Source organism: Pteronotus mesoamericanus, unplaced genomic scaffold (assembly GCF_021234165.1).
Source record: "Pteronotus mesoamericanus isolate MK-2021 breed Mesoamerican mustached bat unplaced genomic scaffold, CSHL_Meso_final contig_101, whole genome shotgun sequence".
Lineage (NCBI taxonomy): Eukaryota > Metazoa > Chordata > Mammalia > Chiroptera > Mormoopidae > Pteronotus > Pteronotus mesoamericanus.
The window spans coordinates 26,188,444-26,215,094 of NW_026555001.1; the positions used below are offsets into that span (position 1 = coordinate 26,188,444).

The 26,651-nt window shown below is 48.7% G+C and overlaps 1 protein-coding gene across 1 annotated transcript in view; it reads left to right on the forward strand.

Moving 5' to 3' along the window:
- The window catches only part of NOL10 (nucleolar protein 10), a 67,655-nt gene that overhangs the window by 7,714 nt on the left and 33,290 nt on the right, over positions 1-26,651 (forward strand). The window contains exons 4-13 of the mRNA XM_054569699.1: positions 772-849; positions 2,192-2,229; positions 3,381-3,517; positions 4,349-4,414; positions 6,041-6,101; positions 8,282-8,367; positions 9,715-9,793; positions 11,102-11,251; positions 13,192-13,258; positions 20,513-20,565. Coding sequence (XP_054425674.1) covers positions 772-849; positions 2,192-2,229; positions 3,381-3,517; positions 4,349-4,414; positions 6,041-6,101; positions 8,282-8,367; positions 9,715-9,793; positions 11,102-11,251; positions 13,192-13,258; positions 20,513-20,565 — 815 coding nt within the window. The remainder of the gene's footprint in view (positions 1-771; positions 850-2,191; positions 2,230-3,380; positions 3,518-4,348; positions 4,415-6,040; positions 6,102-8,281; positions 8,368-9,714; positions 9,794-11,101; positions 11,252-13,191; positions 13,259-20,512; positions 20,566-26,651) is intronic.

Sequence of the window (26,651 nt, forward strand, 5' to 3'; positions counted from 1 at the left end):
AAAGAGAAAAGAGAAAAGACAATTAAGACAAGGCATGTGCAGAATTTAATGTATAGTAAGTACTTAGCAAATATTAATCCCTTTCACTCTAAACTGATTTAAGGAAAAAAAAATCTTTGTATTAAGTAAATATGTTTTCTCCCAAAGGGAAATCTTGTTTTCATTTTTATTGCAATAGAAAGAAAGCCATCCTTTGAGCATATTTAAAATGTTGGCTATAGATAAAATTTGATATATTTTCTCACGTAACAAAATGTGGCTAGGCCAGGTGTGCTGTAGGTGTGTTTCTATAGGACAAATTTGTGTAAGTTGACATACACACACAGAAATACAGATTCAAGATGTATAAACATCACACAGTTCACAGATACTGCCAGGTGGCCGTCCAAAGACGCTGTGACAATTGACAGTCGTCACCAGCAGTATGTGAGAGCACTTTCCGTTACAGCATCTTCACTAGCGCCATGTTACCCAGCTTCTTATCTTTGCCGTTCTGATAGACACAAATGATTTTATTGTTTTAATCTGCTTTGTTAGATTACTTGTGAGTCATGTTAATTATTTTTTATTTTCCGTAACTTACTTTTTTATATTCTTGCTCATTTTCCCCTTGGGACGGTGGGGAGGGCTGCTTCCAAATTCTTTTCCTTTAATATGATTATAGCGAGTCCTGCATACCTCTGAACAGAAAGAATGCCCAGCATATCTGCAGGATACTGGCAATGAAAAGTGTGTCCTTTAGGTTTTATATCACATTAATATTTTTTATAGGAACATACAAGCCTCGGGTTCGATGCTATGACACCTATCAGTTATCCTTGAAGTTTGAAAGGTGTTTAGATTCAGAAGGTAAGTAAGATGTTAAATTTGAATTCATGAAAATAGCATTTTATATTTGGCTGCTTTTCTGCTTGTTAAAATGAGAACGGGTTGTGTATTCATTTTCTTTGCTGTGTAACAGGGTACCATAAGCATCCATTTGTTAGCTCACACTCTGTAGCTGAGGTCCATCCAGGCTCTGGTGCCTCCTGGGCTCAGGGCTGGACTCAGGCTGTCAGCCAGGCCACGCCTTTACCCAGAGGCTCCGGGCAAGAATCCGCCTCCGAGCTTTCGGGTTGTCGGCAGGACGCCGCTTGTTGCGGTTGTGGGGCTCGGGTCCTGTTTCCTGCTGGCTGTCCGCCTCGGGCCGCTCTCCACTCTCCTCGTCACCTGGTCCCCTCCACCTTCGAACCTGCAGCAGCTCACGGATCCTTCTCGATCCCCTTCTGACCTCCCTTCTGCTGCCAGCCAGAGAAAACGGCTTTCAAAGGGCTGCTCTGATCGCAAGTCACCCCTTTGCCACATGAGGTGACACGATCGTGGGAGTGGCGTCTCACTGCACTCATGGGTCCCGCTCATACTCTCCGGAGGAGGGGACTCTCTGGGGGTCGGGGGGTCATTCTCAGAATTCTGCCTGCGCAGAAGCAGGTTGCAGTGGGGCGGTCCAGCCGTCTGTCGCGTGGCCTTCGGAGAGAAGCGGACGGGAGGTGTGTCCTCCTCACTTGTTTCGCCCCATGCAGACTCCGTGTGCTGCTGAGCATAGCTGTTTTCACTCGAGTTTTGTTTACCTGATATACAATGAATGAGTAGACAGTTACTGTTCTCTTTAAAAAAATTTTTTTATTCACTGATTTTAGAGAGAGAGAGAGAACAGCATTGATTTGTTCCACTCATTTATGCATCATTGGGTGCTTCTTGTATGTGCCATGACTGGGGATCGAACCCACAGCCTTGGCATATCAGAACGATGCTCTAAGCAGCTGAGCCACCCAGCCAGGGCCACTGTTTTTTTTTTTTTTTCAGCAACAATTTTGAATGTTCTTTAATGTCTATTTTATTTTTAACATCTCAGAAAAACTGCCAAAATTTAGAAGTCATTACATTTTATGAATTTATTTTTAAATTGTCATCAGTTCTGCAGAAAATCTAGTTGATCAGCACTAAGAAAAGTTTTATATTTTCCACTTAGTGTTTTGGGAGCAATATAATATGGCAACTTTTTTTTGTTTTATATGCGGGCAAAACCAGAAGAAAAACCCAGCATTTGTATATAACTTTTGTGTTGAATTAGAATCTTTGCATTAAGCTTGCATTTTTATTAAAAACATGAATTGATGATTTTGTTTTTTTCTTACTGTTTCTTATTTTTCAGTTGTCACCTTTGAAACATTATCTGATGACTATTCAAAGGTACGCTTGAATGGTTTGTACTGGCTATCCTCAAGACATGAATGAGTGGAATTAATTTTTATGATAAGTATCTTTATGATATTCCCATTGTTAAATTTAAAATGGCTGTGTAGTAAAACCTGTCATTTTCTGTTAATGTGTTTTTAGTTTGTCACATGTGTAATATATAGTATCTTTTTAAACAGCAGTGCTAGAAATAGCCTTTGTCCAGCCTAATATTAAAATAAATTTTCCATATTACATATGAAGCCTTATCTGTATTTTTAAGAAGTGGTAGTAGTCATGTTTTTTAGATCACCTTAGATTCTAGATACGTGATTTTCATTATTGCATTAAAACTAATGTTATTTGCCAGGTTGCTTTCATATTCAAATGCAAAAAGTAAAATAGCAGTGTTGTATGCTTAATTTTATTAATTCTGAAAATAAATGGTCATGGCATATTCTGAAATGGTTCAAAACACAGCCAGCTGTGTATTTTCTCTTTTTTTCCTTTGCCGTATTCAGTTTCGGTGAAAGACTTTTAATGATGTCTGATGTCATCTTGAGGGAAACTTGAATTTCCTGAACTGATAGGGCTTTCTATATTGTCTTCAGTTCTGGAAACTATGGAGTACAGTTTATTCTTTTGGTTATGATAGCCATTCATCATGTGTTTGGGGACATGTAATTTTATAATGTATTTGACCCAGATATTGATAAATTTGCCTTTAATACAACCTGCAGATTTTAAGATACCTTTGTAATTCATTAAAGTTTATACAACTTTCTCAAACCTGGTGTGATAATTGTAAAATTATTCAAATGTGTTCTTCCGTAAAAATGGGAAATTACTCATTGAGGTTATTGAGCAGTGCTCTATATTATTAAGTATTGGTGTCAGGTGAATGAAGGGCATTTGTGTTAATAAGCCTTTCAGTTAGAAGGTAAGGTTTGCAGAAAAGCTCTCGAAGATGCAGGAAGCCATTAAGTAGCCACTGGAGAGGCTTGATTCTTAATCACAGTTCTTGATCATGATGGAGAGTTGGGTATGTAGACGTGTGTGTTTACGGAGAGAAAGGAGGCAGGGGAGAGAGATCAGAGGCTTTCTTGCTCTGTTAGTTTTAGCTTTGATGAAACCTAAGCAAACTAATTTTCTCGTTTCATTTTCAGATTGTCTTCTTACATAATGATCGATACATTGAATTCCATTCACAATCAGGGTTTTACTACAAAACCAGAATACCAAAGTTTGGGAGAGACTTCTCTTACCATTATCCATCCTGTGACCTATACTTCGTTGGTGCAAGGTATTGGGTCTAACACTCTTTGTTTTTTCCTTCCCACCTCATTTCCCACACAACTTCCCTTCTTAACGCTGAGGAGAGGAATTGAAAGGAGACTGCGCCACAGCCCCTGCTCGCAGGGGGTGGGTCCAGAGCGACCGGCTCCTTCAGAAATGCCGTCTTTGCCTCTGCCCAGCCGAGTGCTGTAAATCCAGAGGGCGACGGGCCACCTGGTGGGGTCTCACTAGCGGTGAAGGGAGCTTCTTAGCACCGTTGCATGGCAGTTAAAAGGTTTTGCTCTTAAATGCCACCTTCTTTATGATCGTAAAAATAGCGCATCTATTTTAGAAAATTGGGAAATATAAAAAAAGGATAAAAAAGAAAAAATCACGCCATCCAGAGGAAACCCTTATTAGCCTTTTATTGTATTCCCTTGTAGTCTTTTCTTATATACACATATAGGTACCATTTTGGATCTTATATTCTCCATGTTATTTATAAATAATAGTCTCTTTAACGACTTCATAATATTTCTTTGGCACATGGGTGGTTTAAATCACTTCTATGCATAAACAAAGTTACAAATAATGTGATTATTTTTAGATTTAGGGTGCATTTTTGTATTTTACAAAAGGAAGTGATGCCTTGTGAGTAAGATATGTGCACACACACGGGTGGGCAAAAGTAGGTTTACAGTCATGAGTATACAAAACAGTTTATTCTTATTAATTACTGTTTTTCATACAAACTGAACCTGCTTTTGCCCACCCTTGTATATATTTCTAAAAATTATACTCATTGAAGAAAAGTTTATTATAGTTTACCATATTTTTAACTTTACATATTACTTTGCAGCTCTGAAGTTTATAGATTGAACTTAGAACAAGGACGGTACCTAAATCCTCTACAAACTGATGCCGCGTGAGTATTTTGTTTTACGAATACTGCTATATTTACTTTGGCCAGGAGATGGAGCTAGATGTTCAGGTTGTTAGCAAATGTGTTGCATTTAAGCAACACTCACGGCAACTTCATTAAAAAAAGAGTAATATTAAATTTTCTTCTTAAACAAAAAACTCACTGAAAGAGCTAATGATTTCTTAAAATTTTTAATTTTTAAAAAATATATTGTATTTTTTTTATAGGAAAGTTTTAAAATTCCCTAAAAAGTTGGTTTATTTTTTGCAGTGTTCTTTAAATTTTCATTCATGATTTTATTTTGTTAAAATTATTCTTGTGGAGAAATTTTGAATTAACTTGGAGTACCATTTTAAAAATGTTTATTTTTAAGGTTTTGGTGGCAGAAATTTAAGGGGTGTTTTTCACTCTTCTTTTATCATACATATTGTCTACACTCTTATTTAAAGAGAAATCCTTTAGGAATGAACTTATCATAATAATGTTGAGTAATAATAACAACAATAGTGAAAAGGGTTAGTATGCCAGCCATTTTTCAGTACTTTACATATATTAACTCATTTTAAACTTACAACAAATTTTATGGTGGGTGCTGAGGCTCAGAGAGGGTCAGGAGCTTGTCCAAGTCCTGCAGCTGGTAAGGGATGGAAGCTGGGGGACTTCTCATCGGTGTGAATACAGAGCTGGTTGGCTTTTTCCTCTCTGTCTGAAAGGGTTTTTAAAGGTTGGAAGAACATTTAGTGATGAAAACCAAGTAAATTCTCAGTATTTTTTTTCACATTGACTTGAAATATTCTTATTTCCTTTAAAAAAAAAAAGGAACTTCATGATGCATTATTGCATTATAAAAAGTTATCTTCTCTTTGTACCATTTTCTATTTATAGTAACAGCCATTTTTATTCTTTATCCTCACCTGAGGACATGCTTGTTGATTTCAGGGAGGTGAGGGGAAGGAGGGAGAGAGCATCAGTGTAATAAAGAAGCATCGACCCATTGTCTTGTACATGCCCTGACCAGGGGCCGAACGTGCAGCCTAGCCATGTGCCCTGAATGGGGATTGAACCCATGAGCTTTGAGTTTACAGGAAAATGCTCCAACCAACTGAGCCACACCAGCCAGGGCAGAACAACCGTTATTATGGAGTGTCTTGTACATTCTGGATGCTGTGCTGAACATTTTGTAGTTTTTTCACTTAATCCTCACAATGACCAGATGAAGTATCCATTCTACAGACAAAGGCAATGCAACTTAGAGCAGTCTCCCCAAAGGAACTGGTCATGTCTCAGGGTGGCAGAGGTTCGGCCTGTGTTCTTTTTGCCTTGGGAGAAAATATACTGAGAAAGTAGAATGAACCTTTATACTCGTGACTGTATTTCAGAAGCAAGTTCCTCCTTGTCTCATCCCCTGGGAGATAGAGTGTCACCCTGGGAATCAGACACCTTGGTCACTGTGTGCCAGGCACTTAACTGTTTCATGCCTTGGAGCTGTTCACATGCGGATAACTGAGAGAATCTGCATACCTTCCCTCTCCACTGCATTTGGTTGACTGTCCTTGAAAGAGTTTACTGGGTATCCCTCCCTGTAAAGTAGAGGCTAATATGTTCTTCCTTATTGCTTTATTATTTTAGAGAGAATAACGTTTGTGACATAAATTCAGTGCATGGCCTGTTTGCCACAGGAACAATAGAGGTAAGCATACATAGACTTGATTTTTTAAAAAACTTTGTTTTACTTTTGATAATGAAATTTTGTTTAAAGACAGAGTCTTGGTTCCTAAGAGCAGCACGTTAACAAAGCGGCAAGCCGCTGGTTTGCTCTTTGTGTGGGAAGTCGCTACGGCTGCTGCAGACTGCCCAGCTCTGTGCTTGGACGCGGACCTTCCGGAGCTCGGTGCGGAGTCCCTGCTGGATCCCAGCTCCAGGGGAGCCGTGCGACAGCCGTTCTTGTTCTCACGGGAGGCACTGTGTCGTGGGGCCCCGGCTCTCTGCTGCTGGTTTGTTTGATGACTGTTGAATTACTTTTCCCGAGGCTGTTTCCTCATCGGTGAAATGGGGATAATAATCCTTACCTTGCCAGCTTTATAAAGGTGCTGGTGAGAATCACGTGAACAACCTGTGTGAAAACATGACTGCCTGTAAAGGCACATGGGGTTGTGACTTGTGCATCCTGTATAGCGGCATTCAGTAAATACACACTTGCCTTTTGTTTATTTTTTCTTTGGGGGGTTAAAAAATTTGTATTTATTGATTTTAGAGAAAGAGGAAGGGAGGGAGAGACATCGATCTGTTCCACACATCCATCCGTTGATTCTTGTGCGTGCCCTGACTGGAGATCGAACCTGCAACCTGGGCATTTGGCAGGGGGCAGGCAACGCTGTAACCAATGGAGCTACCCAGCCAGGCCGAACACAGCGCTTTCCTTTTAAGCAACAGTACCTTTGATTGAGTGTCCTTCACATTGTCAAGAATTTTTCTAGATTTGCATTTTAAATACAATAACATTAAATACTCATAGTAATTTTTTTAAAAAGTAAATATGCCAGAAAGATATTATTTAAAAAGTGTCCTCTGTGCCTTTCAGTCACCAAGTTGTACAGCCCAGAGGCAAATGTTAAATGATGTGCAGTATTGTCCCTTTGGGGTGTTTTCCCCATGTACATGCAGGTATACATATGTGTTAATAATAAGGTTTTTAAATTTTTTACAAAAAATGAAGTTTATTATGGTTCTCCATTTAATGTGACCTATGTAAAGATGCATTTTCATTGGTACTTATAATTACTTACAATGCATAACTAATTTTTGTAAATAGATGGACAGGATTCCATCGTTTAGATGTTCAATCCATTTATTAAACCAGTCCCACATGGATGAAATTTAGGCCTCTTTACTCAAATTACTTTTATGTTAGGAGACGAGACTTGAAACGGAACACAATGGCGATTTACAGGAAATGCGAAAAGCTGTTGAATGTGTGATAATATTGTAGGCCTGAATCAGGCCAGTGGCGCGTTCTCTTGGTAATTCCTTTTCTTGAGATTACCAAGGGGAAGTTTTAAAACTGTTTTCTTGAAAAAAGAGTTTTTAAATAGCGTTCTTAGAGAACCCTGTGGGCTGTGTGTCAGGACAGCGCCCTGAGGGGAAGTCCCATGTCAGGGCAGGCTGCGTGCCCCCGGCGGCCTTGGCGTGTCGGGGAGCGGCCCCGCCCGACGGCCCGGGGTCCTGAGTCACCTTGTAGCTGGGGCGTGAAGTTGGTGTGCATAGTTCGACCCAACTTTTAAAATTCATTTTTATATTAATTTTGGTGATATGTTGGATTTGATGATATGTTGGATTTTGATTTCTTTTGTGTCAGTTGCTATAATTTTTATTATTTATATTTGTTGTCAAAATCAGACAGTAAGGGTTTGCATTTTGTGCTTTTTGAAGTGTGTTAGATTGCAAGCTATGGCAATAAAAAGTCACATTTGGTCACAAAATACCTGTGATTAAAAAACCATTTTGTATTTACTCTGGAATTTATCTGCATTTCTGTTTTTGAAGTGTAGATTTATTTATTTTTATGTCTATAAAGACTATTAACTCATTTTGAGGAGGTGTAGAAGGCAAGGCCATTTGCGTAACCTGCTGCATGGTTTATGAGATTTCTCCTTATTGAAATCTTTGCAACAGACACGTTTGTAGTAACAGTAAATGGTGAATGAGATCAAGCCTCCCAAGTACGTTCTCAGTCTTGCTTTTAAGACGGCTAATGCCGTAAACAGTTTTTTCCCTTTGTGTGTGTTTCTGGGTGACCACGAAGGGTTTTCGGCACTGTCTCCCCGTCCTGGGAGCAGCTGCCAGCTGAACCCCTGCTCTCTGTTTGCCCAGGGCCGCGTGGAGTGCTGGGACCCGAGAACGCGGGGCCGCGTCGGCCTGCTGGACTGCGCGCTGAGCAGCGTCACAGCGGACTCGGAGTGAGTGCAGGCTACTCTGCGGTTTAAATGCTTGTCAGCTCCCATCTCCAGAGGCATCGATGCTAAACTAACATCTGGTACCAGAGCGGGGGCTTCTCGCGACTTATGTGTGAGGCTGTAGTTCCTGTGATCATTTTGTGTGGAGCCCTGTGCTGCGAGCGCCCGCTGGGTGGGTAGGCCAGGCGGAGCCCTTTCTCAAGGTCAGCATCAGTGTTAGACGGGGCGGGCAGGCGGTCGGGCGGTCGCTGCTTGCAGGTGGTGACACAATTGTCTGCCTGAGAAACCCGGAAGAATCAACTGGAAAAATACAGGAACTATTACGAGACTTAAGTAAATTGGTTACAAAATAAATGCACAAAATCTATGGCTTTGATATTTATCAGCAATATCCAGTTAGAGAGATATAATAGAAAACAGCTTACATTTAGGACAACAAAAGTTGTAAAATACCGAGAGATAAACAAGTACCTAACTGAAGAAAATGACAGTTTATTAGAAAACAAAAAAGTTTGAATAAGTGAAGAAAAATTAACGTTACTGCACTGAATAATGACTGGGGAGTTCCTGTCGAAGAGTAAATGGCTGCGAAGGAGGTGAACGCGCGGCCTTGAGGTTTCAAACCGACTGACACTCGCCGTGGTTTCGAGCTGAGGCTGCGGGGCGCAGGGGACACGGGGGCGCCGGCGGGCTGCAGCCTGGACTGCGTGCGGTCCTGCGCCCGGGACCAGGAGGCCGCGAGTACTGGCAGGAGGCCTCGCTGGCTTGCGACGTGTCCTCTAGCGCCGTTCCCACCCCAGGCCGTTGCTGTTGGTGGTACCGAGGGAAGGCTCGTTCCAGGTCGGTGACCTTGCAGCCGTTCACCAGTCTTTGTTGCTTTTAGAGGTCCGAGGCCCCTCTTTGCACCCCAGTCCTTTACTTTAGCTTGGACCCAGCCAGCATTAAAAAGGGAAACGGGCATCCCTGCCTGAATATAAAATTGTCTCCTCTCAAGCAAAACGGGATGTTTCTGTAAATATCTTAGGCCGGCTTAATTAAAGTGAGGCTATTGTCCTACTGAGTCTTTTAACCGGTTTTATACTTTCGGAAGTCTGTGTGTTTGTAGCTCCTTTCAGAATATTTCTTATAGTTTTTGAAACTAATCTTCAGATTTTTAAAGGTAGAATACTTTTATATGTAGAGCTTACTTTTTATTTTGACTGAGAAAGTTTGGATACAATTACCTTTTTAAAACATGGGCTAGAGATATGATATTCCCCAATAGAATTGAAGTGAAGGTTAATGATGAGTCTGTTACTTGGAAGAAGGTCTGGCCATGTGCACAGGAAACATGAATATTTTGCCTTTCAGGATAAACAGTTTACCAACAATCTCTGCTTTGAAATTCCATGGTGCCTTGACCATGGCCGTTGGAACATCCACGGGGCAGGTGAGTGTGTTTAAGTTGGAAACTTGGCACATAAGTTGGCACTTCAGGTCTGTGTACGTCTCCTGGGAGGCGTCCGCAGAGCTTCGCTGTGGGAACAGGAAGTGAGGCATTTTACACGTGGTGCAGAGGGAGATTTACGGTTGTGAGTACGTGAAGCAGGGGTTTATTCTTGTCTTATTCTTTATTAATTACTGTGTTATTTTCCACGCAAACAATCGTCAGCCTGCTCTCTTCCGCCCCGTGTGTTTTGGCCAGAGTGGAGCGCTGCTCCAGAGCGCTGTGTTCTTTCCCCGTGAGCAGCGTTGGCCCTGAGCTCGGTGGCTGGTCCGGGGGGCGCTCGGGCGGGGTCTGCGGTGGAGCACAGCACTTCCCAGAGTCTCCGGAACAGAATTCCGTGGTCCCACAGTTGGGAATTCTGTCGATTCCCCCCCTTGGGGTTCATCGTGCGTTTAAGCACCCATCGAAGGCCCTGAGAATCCCTGTAGACAAGAAATGTGTGTAATGAGTATCCCCCAAATGGATCTGTCCCAGGCATCTGGTTTTCCTTTAGCACATGAGCCGAACCCCGGCGGTGGGGGTGTAGGGCCAGCCCTCCGCGCCTGCCGCTCTGGGGGCGCAGACGAGACGCCTGTGGGGGCTGCGTCCCTCCCCTTTCCTCCCTTGCAGGCAGAGCCTGCACCTTATCCGTGTGCGCTCCCCCCGGCCAGGTCCGAGACCCTGTGTCCAGCGCCGTCACGGCCTCAGCCGACACGGTCGAGGGACAGTCCGTCCCCTGGGGTGAGGGTTGAGCTTCCCCGGGCTCCCTGCCTCTAACGTCGGGGCTCAGAAGGGAGAGCCACCCCCCCCACCCCCACCCCCAGTCCTAGCCTCGCCACTGCCCTCTGTCCTGACCCTCCCAGGGCTGTCTTTACTCCTGTCTCTCTTGTTTCTGTCGTGCGCTGCAACAGTGCCTGGTACTCAGTAGGTCCACACTGGACACCTCTGTTGAATTCCCAGACGACCGAAGTCCTCCCAGGCCTCCTTTTTTGTTCCTTTCTTAGTGTAGCTCAGTGGTTCTCAGCTGTAGGGTGCCTGAAAATTGCTTCCGGGTTGAATTCATAAACCCACGTACTCTACGGGTCATTGAAGAGATTTTTCTAGAGCTTTTTGCTGGCTGGCTCGGGGGTCCGTGCGCCCTGGGGGAGGGGTCACTGTGTTCATGACACAGTGGCAGTGAGGCAAGTGGCGGCCACTATTGTAAGTTTTCAAAGGAGCTTTTTAAGATCACCTAGTTGTTTACACAGAAATAACTTGTTTTTTTCCTTTTAGGTCTTACTCTATGACCTTCGATCGGATAAGCCGCTGTTGGTGAAGGATCACCAGTATGGGCTGCCCATTCGGTCGCTTCATTTCCAGGATTCTCTAGATTTGATTTTGTCTGCAGACTCTAGGATTATCAAGATGTGGAATAAGAACTCAGTACGTGTTTTTTTTGGTTGAAATTTCTATTAAAACCAATATTAAGAATATTTTGATGTTCTCGCCCCTCAGCTGCAAGTATCATTTTAAAAGTAACAAAATCTTATATTGCTGGTTTAATCTGCCTTCTGCTTTTCATTTTAAAACTTAAATATTTTGAGAGAAAAGATTAGTTTGTCAACTAAGTGGGAAGACATTCATTCAAGATAGTAAGAGTTCTTTGCATTTAATTAATTACAGACTTAGCATCTTTAGCCAAAAAGTGTCACTCCTTGTTTTCCTTTAAATCACTTGAGATGAAGTGGCGGGAAGCCCAGCGGCCTCGGCTGCAGGGCGGGAGTCGGTGTCCGCCGTGGGGCTGCCCGGGCCCGGGCGCCCCCTGCAGCACCACACGGTTCCGGGGCTTGTCCGAACGCGTGGCTGCCCGGACCAGCACTTTGGTTTTTAAATTGTTCGGTTAGTCCCCAGAGCGGTGCCGTACCTGAGCCGAAGTTCTTCCCCGCCCCCCGCCCCCGCCCGCTGCAGGGCTCCGGCCTGTCTCAGTTCTGCGGGGGTCGCCCCGACTCTCCCCCCGGGACCGACCGCTGCTTGCGTTTGTCAGCTTCGAGTTGGGAGGATGTTGAGGGCTTTCTCGGAGAGTTCCGTGGTGGTGTGGCCTGGAATTTTCTCTGCTCTTGTTCTGGTAGCCCAAACTAATGTACTTTAAAACAGTAATTATTTTTAATACTACAAATGCAGACATTTTATTTTGTAAAATTCACAAACTGCTGGGCAAGATAGAAGGTGCCTTGGCTGGGCTTCTGTGCTAGTTCAGGGTGAGGAGCATGGTCAGTTAGGACGGGTCCCCGTTAACCGTGGCGCAGTTTTCACGAATGTGGAATTTTTTTCTTCTTTGTTCCACGCAGTTGTAGTTCTCTTTTCCCCCTCCCTCTATCCTCCCCTCTTTCCTTCCTGTTTCCGTGGGAAGGGAGAGGAAAAGGGAGGTGGCTGTGTATGTTGCGTTGCCTTGGACGAGAACTTGGCTGCTGTTCCTCACTGAGCACCAAGCAGCCGCCTTCCCGGGCGTGAGCATCCCCTGGCCAGAGAGGCTCTGCTCCTGCGCTGCCCCCTGCCGGCGCCGGCAGGCCTCTTTGACGTCAGCCCGTGAAGCCGGCAGGCTGCAGTTGCTGCAGTAGGTTTTATGTAAGTGTGGCGTTGTTGTGTCTGAACGCTCCCTCCTGACCACCACCCAGCTGTCTTGGTTTGGCTAGCCTGGCTTTCCTTTATCCTGCTCATCACCTTGTCCTATTCCCATCTTACTTGCTGTCTTTTTTTCTGTCTACTTTCCTTTTTGTAATTTTTTTTAAAAGGAGCACAGGTCCCCTCACATATAAAGTAACGCCTTGGGCTTAACTATGTCGTCACCACCCCTTTGTGCATGCGTAGGGTTTTGGTGTGTGAGTCACCTTACGTTCATCGCCTCATCCGGCCCCCGGAGCCTGGGTACAGCGGTGGCGGGACACATCCCCGCCTCGCTGACCGTCGCTCCTTCCGCCTCGCCCGCTGGCACCCCTCCTCGGCTGCCCTGCGTGCCAGGGAGTGTTTTGCAGATTATGAGAATTTTTTTAAGTTGAGGTACAACTTTATTTTAAACTTTACCCTTTCCTGTTGTATAGACACTATCTTTAAAACCTCGTATTTATTTTCTTGGATCAGTCACATCTCCCCCATGGGCCTCAGTGTCTTTGTCTCTAGAATGAAAAGCATTTGATAAATTCATCAAATGAATCCGCTGAGATATTTTTAAAACTTAAATTCTGTGATTCCAATTAGCTGATTTTATTTCTTCACATACTAGTGTGTGTTAGAGTTATGTCGCCGGTATATTTTCTTTATGTGGGATTGTTAGAATTTGTCTTCCTTTAACTATTTTAATGATTCCTTTTTGGTTACTCTTTCAGGGAAAAATATTTACTTCCTTGGAGCCAGAACACGACATTAATGATGTCTGCCTCTACCCCAACTCAGGTATGTGGTGTAGCCATGGGTTACTCTGCAAGACCAACCTAAGCTATGCCCTACTGGTTTTAAACTCACTTTTTTCCTCTCCCCCAGCCCCTAAACTCACTTTATTTCTCCCCCGCCCCGCCCGCCCAGCCCCTAAACTCACTTTATTTCTTAAGACTGGGTTTGGCTTTGTCAGGACAGTTCTTGGATGTTGTATTTGCCTGAAAAATCAAGAGCAGGAAGCAGTGTGGCTGATTCAGACAGTGGCCCCTCAGTGACTCGGTCCTCAGCCAGCCTAGCTGTTGGCGGGATCTGGCAACAGACGGAGGCAGGCGGCAGATGAGATGCTGTTCTAGTGAACTCTTAGCTCTTCCGCGTGATGAGTAGCAGTGCGCGGGAATCCAGGGTAGGCATGGGGACGAGGCCGTGCTGCCTGAGAGCGCACCGGGCTACGAGGCCATGGGGTTTGGTGTGTTGAATGCAAGTCACGAGGAGTCTGCAGGATTTAACAGTGCCTTCAGGGCAAGTCTGTGAAGAGTTGGGGGTATGAGAGAAAGTGCGAATGTTCCCACTCTCAAGCTGCGTTGTACTCTGCGGACAGACATGCACAGGCCATTTTGACAGCGGGATACAGGCAAAGCAGGAGGAGTTCAGTGATGTGTTCAGACAGCGCTTTGACAGCACATTAGAGGGGGGCTTCGGCCAGAGCGGTGAGAGGAGTTCACAGATGCCCGTTTGCACCGAGTGTGCAGCGATGAGTGAGATTTGGTCGGTGGCGTTGGAGACGAGGGGACCCCTGTGAGGACCCGGGTGAGAAGAGCATGAGGCTAGAGCTGCGGAGGGGAGGGGAGGGGAGGGGAGGCCAGGCGGGGTGGGGTGGCCGAGGCTAGGCTGTGACACCGGGCCCTGCAAGGGGGCCTGATCCCTGGGGCTCGGTGGGGAAGGGGCGGGCTCTCGTCCCAGGGCGCGGTGGCCCGGGGGAGGGCGCGGTGGGGGGTTGTGAAGTTGGAAGGCAGGCGGTGGCTGGTGGTGGACGTCCAGGGATAGATGACACGCGCGTGGTTGGGGCCGTGCAGTCCGGACCTGCTCGGCCTGCCCGTGAAGGGTGGGTCTGCTGTGATCTGCCGTGAGCAGGAGGTGTGCTCTGAGCTGAGGTCAGGGGCACGGAGAGAGCAAGTTTGACAGAGAGAGGTTGTTCTTTCTCAAACATGCGAATGTCAGGAGGGGACAGTGGCGGTGCCTGGCCGAGGGTCTCACACCTGGCTGCCTGCCATTATCGCCTGCAGAGCTTCTGAGAAAGCACAGACTCCTCAGCCCCATTCCAGGCACGCTGACCTGGAGTGTCCAGGGGCGGCCGAGAGATGTGCGTTGTTAACGAGCCTCCCAAGTGATCGCGAAGCTCGGCCAGACGCTCAGCCTCGCGTCGGGGTCCGTGTCCAGGGCACAGTAGAGAATGGAGCCCCGCGACGAGCAGGACTGCAGACACAGACGCGCGGCACCTGCAGGCGGAGGCCACCCCAGAGGCGGGAGTGCATGAGGCTGCAGTGGGGGAGGCGCAGGCAGCCAGGAGCGGAGCAGGGCCTGTGGGGACGGAGCGGCGGTCGGGGAACTGGCGGACTTGGAGGCGGGCTGGGCGCTAAGGCGGGGCGTTCAGTGGGTGCTGCTCGGCACACCAGGCACCGCCACAGCGGAGGCGGAGGGAGAGCCAGGCCGGGGAGGCCGCCGCTGCTGCCGGTCTGCGTGACAGGTGCCACCGTGTTGATTTGTCTTTTCATCTTTTTAGAACCCTGTGTAGTTTAGTGGCACCCAATTTTTTTCCCTTTCTGTCTGTCTGTCTGTCTTACGTCTTAGCAATGGGAAGAGCTGGGCGGTTTGCCCAGGGCTGGCTGCTGCCCTGCAGTGTGGCAGAGCCTCGGGAAGAGCTGGCTTTCCCCGCCCGGCGCCCAGGCTCTTCCTGGTCACAGGCCGCTCTCGAGAGAGAGATGAGAGACTCAGGGTCTCTAATGAGCTTTCATCCGTGAGAACTGAGAGGTGTCACTCTGACAGTGGGCGGGTCAGATCCTGATGAGCTCAGGAGTCAGCTGCAGGGGAGGGTGCTGGGGTCCCCGTCCGTACTGAAGGGTCTGCAACGGGGTCTGAGCCGAGTCCGAAGATGAGTAAAGCCGGGTGGAACTGAATTTGGAACAAAGGCGATACGTAGGTTTAACTGGATTGAGGGAGAGTTCGAGGGCAGCAGAGAGTGATGAGAAAGTTTTCGACCTGTGCTGTCCCCCTTGGGTGCCGCCAGCCACATGTGACTGTTGAAAGCTCGCAGTGTGACCGCTGAATTGAGGTGTGCTCTAAGCGTGCCCCACACACCAGGTTTCAAAGGCATTGGATAAAGGAACGCGAAGATCATTAATTTTTATGTCAAGTACGTATTAAAATGAAAATGTTTTGGACCTACTGAGTTACTAGGATATTAAAATTATTAGAATATTCTAAGTCGCTTGTGTAGCTCGTGTGGTATTTCTGTGGGACGGGGTGGCCGGGCCATGGCGACCTTCAGCGGTTCAGGGTGCTGATGGGCCGCAAGGTGCTGGAACTCAGCCGCGGGCCTGGTGCTGCTCCGCCTCCACGGGGCGCGCGGGGACCTCGCCACAGTGGGGGTGCTCGTCCCCCGGAGGCCGGAGCAGCGCTGGCCGCCCACTCAGTCGTCCCCAGACCCGTCTCGCTTCCCGTCCTTCAGATTTCCCCGACCAGTGTCCCCCAGGTGCCTTAGTCCTTTTTTTTTAAAGCTAGGATGTAATCAGAGTGCGAGTTAATGTGGTTGTTGTGTGCCTTCAGTTTCTTTCAATCCAAAGTGGCCTCCTTCTCTTTTTGTTTCTTCTCCATGACACCGGGTTTTCCAAGATCAGGTCGGTAGTCTCGTAGAATGTCCCGTGTCCTGGACGGGAGTGATTTTTTTGGTGCTCTGAAATGTTGTTTAACTTGTTCCCCCTGCTCCTGCACTTTTTTCTATAACAGAAGTTGAATCTGATAGCTTGATGAGCTGCAGGTTAAATATCTGGGCCAAGAGTAATGCCCAGGGCTGCTGGGCCCCACGTCAGCCCCTCGTCATTCAGGCCGCCAGGCCAGTGGGGAGGCGCGTGCTGCTCTGTTGAGGTGACCGCCAGGTCTCTTCGTTGCAAAGTGCACCTGAAGGGTAAAAATTTCAAGAGTGATGTTTTGGTCAGAGGCCCTGACTATGCTGTCCAATAACTGATAAGAAGTTACTCAAACACAAAACTAGCCAAATACTTCCTTCCATGCGCTAGCAAGCACAGTAAGACAGGTGCCTCAGCTGCGTCGCGGGGGCGCGGGTCCAAGTGTGGGTGGCTCACATGCCTCGTGTCTGTCCCTTACTTCACCACATCTTCTCCCTTTAATGCTGCTCTTGTTGTTTGGTGCTTGAGCATTGTGGGCGTGATCATATTTTAGAAAAGCCAAAGCGTTCCTCTTTATCTTTCCTCTTACTCATTTCTGAGTGGAATAGTCATGATGACCGCTGTGTAATGGTTTTCTAATACTGAGGTTGCTCAGAACACTGGGAACTGGCCCCTCGTACGCCCTGGCTCTTGTTGCTCATTCAGCCGGCTCTGCGGGTCAGGGCGCCCCAGAGGCTGCGCTGCCCTTGGGCTCGGGTACACGTCGGCCTCACTCGGTGCTTGTTGAGCTCACGGTGGCAGAGTCCCTACCCCGGCCTTGTGCAGTCGGGATCGCTGGTTCCAGAGCCGCTGACAGGGAGAGGAGAAGATTGGCCTCTGAAAGACCTGCTTTGGGCTTCATGATCGTGCAGATTACCCAGCCGCTGTTTTCCCACCTGCCTCCCAGGGCGCGGGAGACTGCCTGAGCTGCTGAAGGCCAAGGGGCCTGTGTTCTGCCAGTGTCCTCCCCACGCCGAGTCAAGCTGTTCAGGCCGTCCACATGTCCGCCGTGCCCCTGTAGTAAAGTCTCAGTTCTCGTGCCAGAGCGGAACGCTTGGGAAGCAGCATCCTGGCTGCAGCTGGTCTGCATGGCGCTGTTCAAGGCAGCGAACGGTGCAGTGCTTCTCAGGGGTACCCGGGGAAGGACCGGGTTTTGGTTTTGCTTTGTTTTGAAATTTCCAGTTTGTTGCCTATCAGTCCTCTCGTAAAATAAAACAAAATGATTGACTACAAAAGGATCCCATGGTTGAATCTCACTGCAATGTCGAATTGCTAATACAGGTTTCTAAATTCCTCCTCTCGCTTTCTACACTGGCCCAGCCCACCCCACTTTGAGACTGGCCCCGGGAGCACTGGGAGCAGCATCCTGGCCTGGGGCGCTGTCCCCGGGGCTGCAGGGAGCGTGGGCGCCTGCGGCGGGTGCGGTGCGTGCACGGTTCCGGCGGGCGCTGTTGTCCTGTCTGCTCCTCTGCCTGTGGCCACACCACCCAGTACACTGCCCTCGGGTTCATGCCGGGGGTGTGTGCTTTCGACTCTAGGTGCTGGCGTCGTCTTTCCTGAAAAATTCGTATTTCTGTTGTTGAAACCATAATAAACACCAGTATACAGGAAATTTAAAATCGTACATAGTTTACTCCTTTCATTACAGCAATTTTTGTATTGTGTTCATGTTTTAAATTATCCTCACATTCTGTGTATTATTTTCTTTTGCTTTTCAGTTTGAGAATATGTTAGAAACATTTTTCACGTTGCTCCATGGAGTTTATATTTGTGCTTTTCTGTGGTTTATTTTTTGATCGTGCAGGAAGTCCTTTCATTTTATCTTACTTACTGGAGTTGGGGAGTCCTGCGGCCCCCAGGCTTTGGAGCCAGTACAACATCAGGTCCTGTCCTTGTTGGCCGTGTTGTGACCTTAGCAAATGACCCCACTCTCTGAGCTCCAGGTCCTGGCATAGCGCTCCGCGCTCTTCCCCTTGCTCGCTGCTGATCTTTAATTTCTGCGGAACTACCTTTCTTGACTTGGTTTGATTCTTCTGCTTCATGCTCATCAGGACCATTAAGACTCCTCAGATTCTGCGTGGTTGTTTGTCTTTCTCATGCCCAGTCGGTTTCCGTCTTGACTGTCCCCACCTGAGCTTGGTCGGAGGTCAGCTTGTGTCACTGTCCATGCATGGCTGAGTGAGACCCTTCTCTGTTGTGGGAAACGTCTGTGTGCAGTCTGAACTCTTCTGTGTGGTTAGGTGAGGGCCTTTTTTTGGTGGGGAGATGCGGTTGTGTTTCCTTGGGGAAGGATTGTCGTTGAATGTTCGGTGTTCAGGGTTGAACCGATGATGCCAGGCACAGGGACTGTCTGCGCGTGAGCCTCCTCTTGGCGGTGACACGGCTCTTCAGCCACAGGCCTGGGTCTGGGTCGCCTGGCAGTGCTGCCAGGCGGCGCAGGAAGCACCTCAGAGGAGGTTGGGTGCTCCCGTCGAGACTGCGGGGATCTTTGTTTCTGGGGCCAAGCACAGCGCCCGAGCTTTGAAAAGGTCTGTAGGAGCTACAAGCTATGAAAAGGTCTCTGATTGCTGTTTTGCTTTTACACATACACTCTTGCTTTTCTCGGCGGTTCTCTGTGCTTCCGTGTGTTCCGCGGTGTGCCCTGTGGTGTGGGGAGGGTGGCCCCAGCTCCGGGCCGGCTGCCACTCGGGAGCCTCTCCAAGATGGAGCTCCGCTGAGGGAGCCTGCTCTTGGCATGTTGGTTGGCCTCATCGCGACATTCGCTTCCGTAACAGCGTAAATGTCACTTTTACAAGCTTTGGGTTTTTTTTTTTTTTTTAAAGATTTTAGTTATTTACTTTTAGAGAGAGGGGAAGAAAGGGAGAAAGAGAGGGAGAGAAACATCAGAGCGTGGTTGCCTCTCTCTTGCCCCCAACTGGGCGGAACCTGGCCCGCAACCCAGGCCTGTGCCCTGCCTGGGAATCAACCCTGTGATCTTTCAGTTCACAGGACGGTGCTCAATCCACTGAGCCACACCAGCCAGAACACAAGCTTTTGTATTAACAAAAGAGCATCGAAAAATGCTTTTTAAAACAGAATCAAATTGTTGTCCTTCACATTTGGTGTATTTGATTATGTGGTCTGACAATCCAGGCATCTCTCTGTGGATTCCTCTACTGTATTCTACAAATAGATCTTCTAAATGACTCTAATTTGGTTGATTTGTCACAGTGTTTAAAAATCAGAGCTCTTGAATTTGCGTTTCAGCTCCAAAATCCCCTGGCTTATGACAGGCCACGGGTTTCGAGCTTTGTGTTTGACGTGTCAGAGAGGGCTGGCGGCGGGTCTCGCTCAGAGAGCCGAGTGTCCACTGGGATAAGGCGCAGGCCCAGCGGAAGCGGCGCCGCGAGTGAGGCTGGCAGGCCGCTCGGACGTCTCGCCCGAGACGGACAGCCTTGGACATTTCACCTAAAATGCCGCATGGCAGGCTTGAGAGTGGTGTCGTTACATCGCAGAATTACATGCTTATGATTTTGTAATAAAAGATTTTTTATGTAATAGAAAAAGGGCCCTACGCATGCCGGACCCCGTGTGTGGAAGCGCCAGTAGCTGCCCAGGACGTCCCTGTCGTGGTGGCCGGCTGCTGCTGCGGTGTTATTTGACAGGCATGCCTCTGGGCGCCTCGGGAGGCCCTGGGGGAGGAGCCAGTGGGGACCGAGGCCCCGTGTCAGAGAGCACAGGGGCGTGGGCTGGCTCACTGCCATCCCGGGTGCCAGGGAAGCGCTCCCTGCGCTGGAAAGGTGGCCCTGGCTTGGCCTCTGCTTCTGGAAGTGCTGCCCCAGGAAAACCGCACCCTAAGGACCCTGCAGGCTGCTGGGGTGCAGCCCCCGCAGAGTCCGCCACCGCAGGGCCGGCGGGGCGGTCCTGGTAGCCTGGGTGCGGCTGCAGGGCATCCCTGCAGGGCGCTTTGTTTTCAGCGGGAGCTGCCTTAGATTCTGACATGGGGGCGTGGGGAATACTCTCCCTTGGTTCTTTGATTTCTGATTGACAGGAGGGAGCCTTCCTTCTTAACTTTCTAATGTTCACTTACGATAAATAGCACCCTGAAACGGCGTGTTGGCTGTGTGCCTGAAGCTTAGCCCTTTGCCCCGGGACTCACAGTGACCAATGCCTACTGACCCGACCCGCAGATGGTGGGAGGCGCCGTCTGAGGCCGGAGGGGCCCAAGCTGAACTCCGTGGGGCCCGGTGCTGGGCACTGTGCTCCGAGAGCCTCGGACAGTTCCCAGCATAAACCAGTGGGAAGAGCACCTGTTCTCCTGTGTTTACCTTCTCGTTGTGTTCATTTTCAGGAATGCTTCTTACCGCCAATGAAACCCCCAAGATGGGCATCTATTACATTCCGGTAAGTAATACAAATACAAGTTCAGATAAAAATAGGACAAGCAAAGATACTTTATTTTTAAACTGGATGTATCAAGGGACTCCGGGTCGCATGTGGCTGTGTGAGTTACACTGTGGGCCCCCTGCAGGCTCCCCTGTGTTCCTGGAGCCAGGAGCACGGTGTCTAACCGTTCTTTACAGGCAACGACTTAGCATCACATCGATGCCAGAAATTAGTCTGTGTTCTCCAGATTTACATTTGTTTTTTGTGTCTAGGTATTTTATAACCTTAAACTTTCAGCTGTTAGTGATCAAGAGGCCACTATTTATTTATTCAGAAATAAAAGTCTCAGACTTGTCCTGTCTTCTCACTGTAGTTTGTTTCAAAATAAGTCGCATATGAAAGGCACTCGAGGGTGACATGAGCAATGAGGGCATGCAGTTTGCCATCCTGTCCTTTCTGAGTGTTTGTTTTCTAAGGAATGTTTCTGCTACCCATGCTGGAAGCCTCCCCACCTTTACCTTCCAGTTTATAGCCGGAAGGAACGCTAGGAAACGCGGTCCTCTAGGCAGAGCACCCAGCGTACAAAGGCGGCGTTGGGTGAGGGCCGGCAGCACCTCCTTCCCTGGGATCCGGGAGCGGAGGGAGGGGCGAAGGGAGCGCTCCAGAACCACTGTCCGCCTCCGCTTAGGAAAGTTCTTGTACGTGGGACGCGCCTTTTTCACTGGCTAAGCTGTGTGTGCCCTTCCAAAACAGAGCCCGTGGGTTGGTGTTGGCTCTGTGGCTTCAGGAAACCCATCTGTTGTTGGAAGCACTTTGAGATGTTTCTCTGAGCCGTTAGTAGAATGAAAGCCATTCAAACAGCAGCTTTCCCATTTTCCTAAGTTACTTGTTCCTTTCCCCCCGGACTCTCACGGTCTTTCTTATTCCTGAAGTTTGTCTGTCTTCCCTTGTCTTCATCTGCTCAGCATTTATTGATGGCATCACCTTTCCCGGTGCTGTTTGCTGGCACTGGGACGGCGTATGGGATGCTGCCCCTTCCTCAGCTGCAGCCCCGTGTGCTGAGCGCTGCCACAGAGCGCTTAGAGGGGCGGACACAGCCCGGGACGGGCCTGGGCCTGTGGGCCGTGGGAGGGTGCTCAGAGAGGCCTGCAGAGGGACTGACTGCTGCGGAGGGACCCGGGGGCGGGGCGCAGGGCGGGGGAAGGATCTTGGAGTGGAGAGTGCAGAGATCTGGGAGGACGCGTCCACCGGGCTGCACCGTAGAGCGCGAGAGGTGGGGGAGGTCTGAGGCTGAGGAGGCCCCGGGCCAGAGCCGAAGGCCCGGGGCGGGGGGCCGGCGCGGTGGGGCGGGGGCTGGCGCGGTGGCACGGTGGCACGGGGACGGCAGTGCTGGGAAAGGTGTGCGTGGGGAGCCACCGGGTCCGGTGTGCGTTTCGGGAGGGTTATTCTGGCTGTGCCACAGAGAGAATGGATTAGGTAGCCTGTCATCCGGAAGCCACCAGAACAGGCTGGGCAGTCCTTTGGGAAGATGATGGTGCTCGTGTTGTTACCTGGGCCAGGCCCCCCATTTTAGGGATTGGAACTTTGGGGGTTCTGGGATAATCGGAGGGAAGTCTGACCTGGCAGGCAGTACTCTCAGAGGTTCGTTATCCTGGAACTGCCAGGTGGTGCGTTTCAGCGGTGTTCCTCGGCGGGGGCTTGGTAGATTACCAGAAATGCCTTCCCTCATCCAGCACGACAGTCTTCCCCCAGGTCAGCCGCTTGGGGAACGTTGCCGAGAGAGGCAGGTAAAGCATCTTGCCCTGACCTTCACTTCTCGTCCCTGGAGAGGTCTCTCTTCATCTTCTCTCAGGAGTGTCTACTGTTTTGATCTTCAGCGACTGCCTGTAAGCCAGGGTCAACGCGGAGCCTTTCCCTACATCAAAACTAGGGCGGTTCAGCCAGCGGGAGGGGGAGGCCCTGCAGACTGAGCGCCAGGCAGCACCGGGAGGCCTGCGTTGGGCGCCTCGGGCACGTGCGTCTGGGGGCAGTCCTGAGTGCCGGGCCGCGAGGCCGCCTTACTGGTTTGTGCTGAGACGGCCGCCATGGGGACCGGGTGCGAGGGTTGTTAAGGCTGCCCTCCAGGCCTGGTACCCGAGGAGGTGTGGGGAGTACGGGTGCGGAAGGACCCGGGGCGACAGCCTGGTTCCTGCCCGGGTAAAGGTGGGGGCAAGGACGACACTCCGAGTCCAGGAAGAGAAGGGGAGCCAGACAAATTACTTTCCTTTTGTGTCACATTCTGCATTTTATAAAATGACCTTTAAAAGGAAAAATACATAGTAGTTTTGATATGTAAGTCATTTATGCATAGTCCTATATACTTCCAGTATTACAAAATATAAGAAAATAAAAACGCTGTTTGCGCCTCGATATTGTAAGCACTATAATACTTGGATGTGCTGTCTTTAAGTTACGCTTAGAATGTTTTGTGTGCGAAGTCAGACTTTATATACAAATTTTATTCATAGATATATACAAAGGCATTGAAATTACTTAAAACGTTTTGGTTCCCTCCATCGTAGAACCTGAGAGCTGAAGGAGACCCCTCACTCCGTGGGCCTGTCCGTCAGGGTGGGCTTCATGTTCCGAGGGCTGGCGCTAGCCAGGCAGCGAGAGGCTGCGCTCTTCACAAACGTCAGTTTCCACTTCCGAACTCAGACTTAACAGACAGACGGCTCCCAGGTGGCTGTGCGTGCACGTGGGGACCGCGAGCGCCTGCTGCCCTCGCTCAGCTCAGCGGGCTGCGGGGGCCTGCCCTTCAGCGTCCTGCCTGGCCGGCCCCCGCCCTGTGGCCTCGCGCCCGGTGGGGTTTGGGCAGCGCCACCGTCTTGACCGGGAGCCTGCCCTTCGTGGTGCTCCCTCAAAGCCAGCAGAGCCCGGGGTCGGAAAGCCTGCCGTTTTCATACTGTGTCATCAGACTCACCCAGCTGGTGTTTGGCGCCAAAGTTTACTTGAGGCCTCTAGGGCTGGGGAAGTTTCACGTGTGGTTCATGCCAAGCACAGGAAGTTTGGGCTGTGATTTGTATGAACATCTTATAAATCAGGTATGAAAACTCTTCCCCCTTTGAGGCTGTGTGAAAAACGAAGGTAACCTAATGTTCTTCCAGCCTGTGAAGTTTTGCCTTTCTGTCTGGCACCATCTTTCTTGACTCCTTGAGCTCTTTCCAGATGACATGCAATTCCCGATGCGCACACACTCCGTGTTATGCTTACGTACCCCCGTAGCTGACTAGTCTTTTATGGCCAAATGAATTGATCGCCTCCAGCCTCTTTCCCATTTTCTCAGCAGTTCTCATACTTTCTCTCCTCAGAGACCAGGATCTGTTATTTTGTTGGTTTGCTTTTTAAATTCCAGGGCCTAATTCACCTGTAGCTCCCAAGAAATTGTTTTTCAAGTTTGGTTTTCCCCTGAAATGTAACTGAATCGCAGGCTGGCTCTGCATCATTAGCACTGTTGGCAGCTGCGTGGGCTCAGGAGGCACCAGAGGCTCCCTCAGCGCCGAGCCCAGAGCGCGGCCAGCGTGCTTCGTGTCGCTCCTGCCGGCGTGTCTTGAGTTCGAGCGGCCAGTGTGTCGGCCAGCGCCTGAAACCACTCCTTCCTGTGTGCTTGGCTGCTTGCGTGCCTGACGGTCCCCGGGCCAGAAGATAACTTCTGCGCGGCGGAGTTAGGGTCAGCTCCCTCACTCGGACAGTGCGCCCCAGGGTGTGCGGCGGCGGGCACCCGGGTGCGACGTGGCCGTGAGCGGGAGTGCCGGCAGGTCTCTAAGGTGGCGCCTTGTCCGAAAGAGTTAGTGGTGATCCTGTGAAGAAGCTGAGCCCTTTCCCAGGAGGATGCAAAAGGAGAATGTGAAAGTAAGCACATTTGCCTTTTGGTGGCTCATGTTTGAAATTTTTCCACAAGTTGGCTTTGCATCTGGGGTAGGATGGACTTACCTGTTTTGAAAACTTTGCCTTTGCCTTTCTCCCTGGGCGTGCCTGTGCCTCCCAGCCGGAGTTGCCAGGAGTGTCGGGTGTGTTCCCCCCGATGGTTTGGCCTTCAGTCCGGATGGTGATCGGTTCAGGTGACACACTGCAATTTAAAGCCGCCGGTGACGGCCCGTATGTGTTCTCACTTGATGTTCGGAGGGTGCCCAGGTACGAGAGCTGAAACGGCCCTGAGCACGTTAGTGTCCGTGTGGAGCCCTAGAAGTGGCCGTCACGTTTTCATCTAAAATGCTTATTTCAGCAGAGAGCTGTTAAACGTAGTGACGGAAGTAATTTTGTTAGAAATTTCTGTTTCTAGTGCCAGCAGCAACATTTCTCTTGGTTTAGGGAGGTAGCACAGACGCAAAGGAAGCTCCCCGGGGACTCACCAGCTTCCAGAGGATGCTCAAGACAGAACACTGAACGAGAGGTCACTGAGATGTCTTCACACGAAAGGGTCATTCAACGAGCTATAAAGATCGGGGGAAGCTTTTGAAACAGCACATTAGAGCAGGAAGGGACATTTGAGGTCATCTAGTCCAACCCCTTAATTTATTGCTGAGGGATCAGTTACTTGTTCAAGGTCAAACGACAAGTTGGTCGCAGACCTGGCTCTAGAAGACACTTTATCCCACATTGCATAGTGGAAAGAACTTAGGGTTTGGGATCAGTCTGCCCTGAGTTTGAACACCAGCATGGGCAATCATGAACTCTGTGATCTTGGACGAGCTCCTTACCCTGTCTGAGCTTTAGTTTCTTGAATAATGAAAGAGGAGCGATAGCAACAGACGGTCTTTCTCAGTCACTTCTCATGGTGCCTGGTCCATGGTAGATGTTCAGCAGATTATTGCTGTCAGACTTTGCACCACGAGCAAACGTCACAGAGTCCGGTGGCAAAGAGTATTCAGCATTATGTGGACATGGGCCTTTATGTAGCTTTTAGAGAGAATGTGCTACTGAACAAAAGAAAGATACACTGAACGGGGTCGGACAGAAATCATAAATGGGGGCAAGGAAAACTATTTCAGAAATACAGTACGGGGTGGTTTAGTCTGTTACAGATCATATAAAAAACAGGTTGAGAAAGAACTGTCAAAGAATGCCTCTGGTTTTGCTGTTATTAGAAAGCAGTCATGTAATCTGGTTGCTAAAATAAGAAGTTTTTAAAAGTGAACTTCCGTTCCCCGCTTATATCATCAGAGCACACTCTTAATAGAAAATGACAAAGAAAGGTGAATAGGAGAATACCTTTCCATCACCCAAGGGCAAACACATTGACTTTTTGCTCTATTTTTCTATTGTTTTAATCAGAAACAACATTTATATTGTTTTATATCATGCTTTTTTCCCACTTAATATTCCCCATGTTTTTGTAACTTTTGGAGATGATTAAAAAGTGAGTTTTGTGTGTGAATTAAAAGTAATATGTAGTTTTAAAAAAATGTTTAAATACCAGAAAAAGCAATGAAAAAACCTACTATACCTTACTAGTCAGAGACGTTCTTGCTAATAGTTCTTTGCATTAGGAATCTTATAATGACTTTCAGTCCCTCAGAGCGTGTGTGGTGGGGGAGCAGTTTCAGGCGGGCAGCCGCCCAGCCTCCCTTCTCACTTGGTGGGCGCATGGCCCCGACCAACCTGAGCAAGGGCCTGTCTCAGCTGAGAAGATGCGGCCCTCATTTCCTAAAGCACCAGCTGTAGGTGACCAGTTACTTTCTCCACTTTGCATTTAGGAAGGTTAGTTTTGTGTCATTCCTGGGAAAACTGAAAAAGAAGTCATCGATTATCTTTTGTACTATGTGATTGAGGTGAGGAATGCCCTTTGAGAAAAGGCTGCTGGAATCTGCTGTTTTCTTCAAAAGATGTTTGGCCCCGGGGCCTCTCACTGAGGGTGATTATGATGAGGTAAGATACGGGATTCTCTGTTTTGTTTTTTGGGTATGATGCACATCGCTCACTGTATCTGGTCCTGTTCCAACAAAGAGGAAAGTGGATTCTTGAGACTTACTGACGGACGCCCTGCAGGGTTTAAGTCTTACCTGTCTGACGTTAGAACCGCACCTTTGGATAAGGGGTCAAACCAATGAAATTAAACTTCAGAA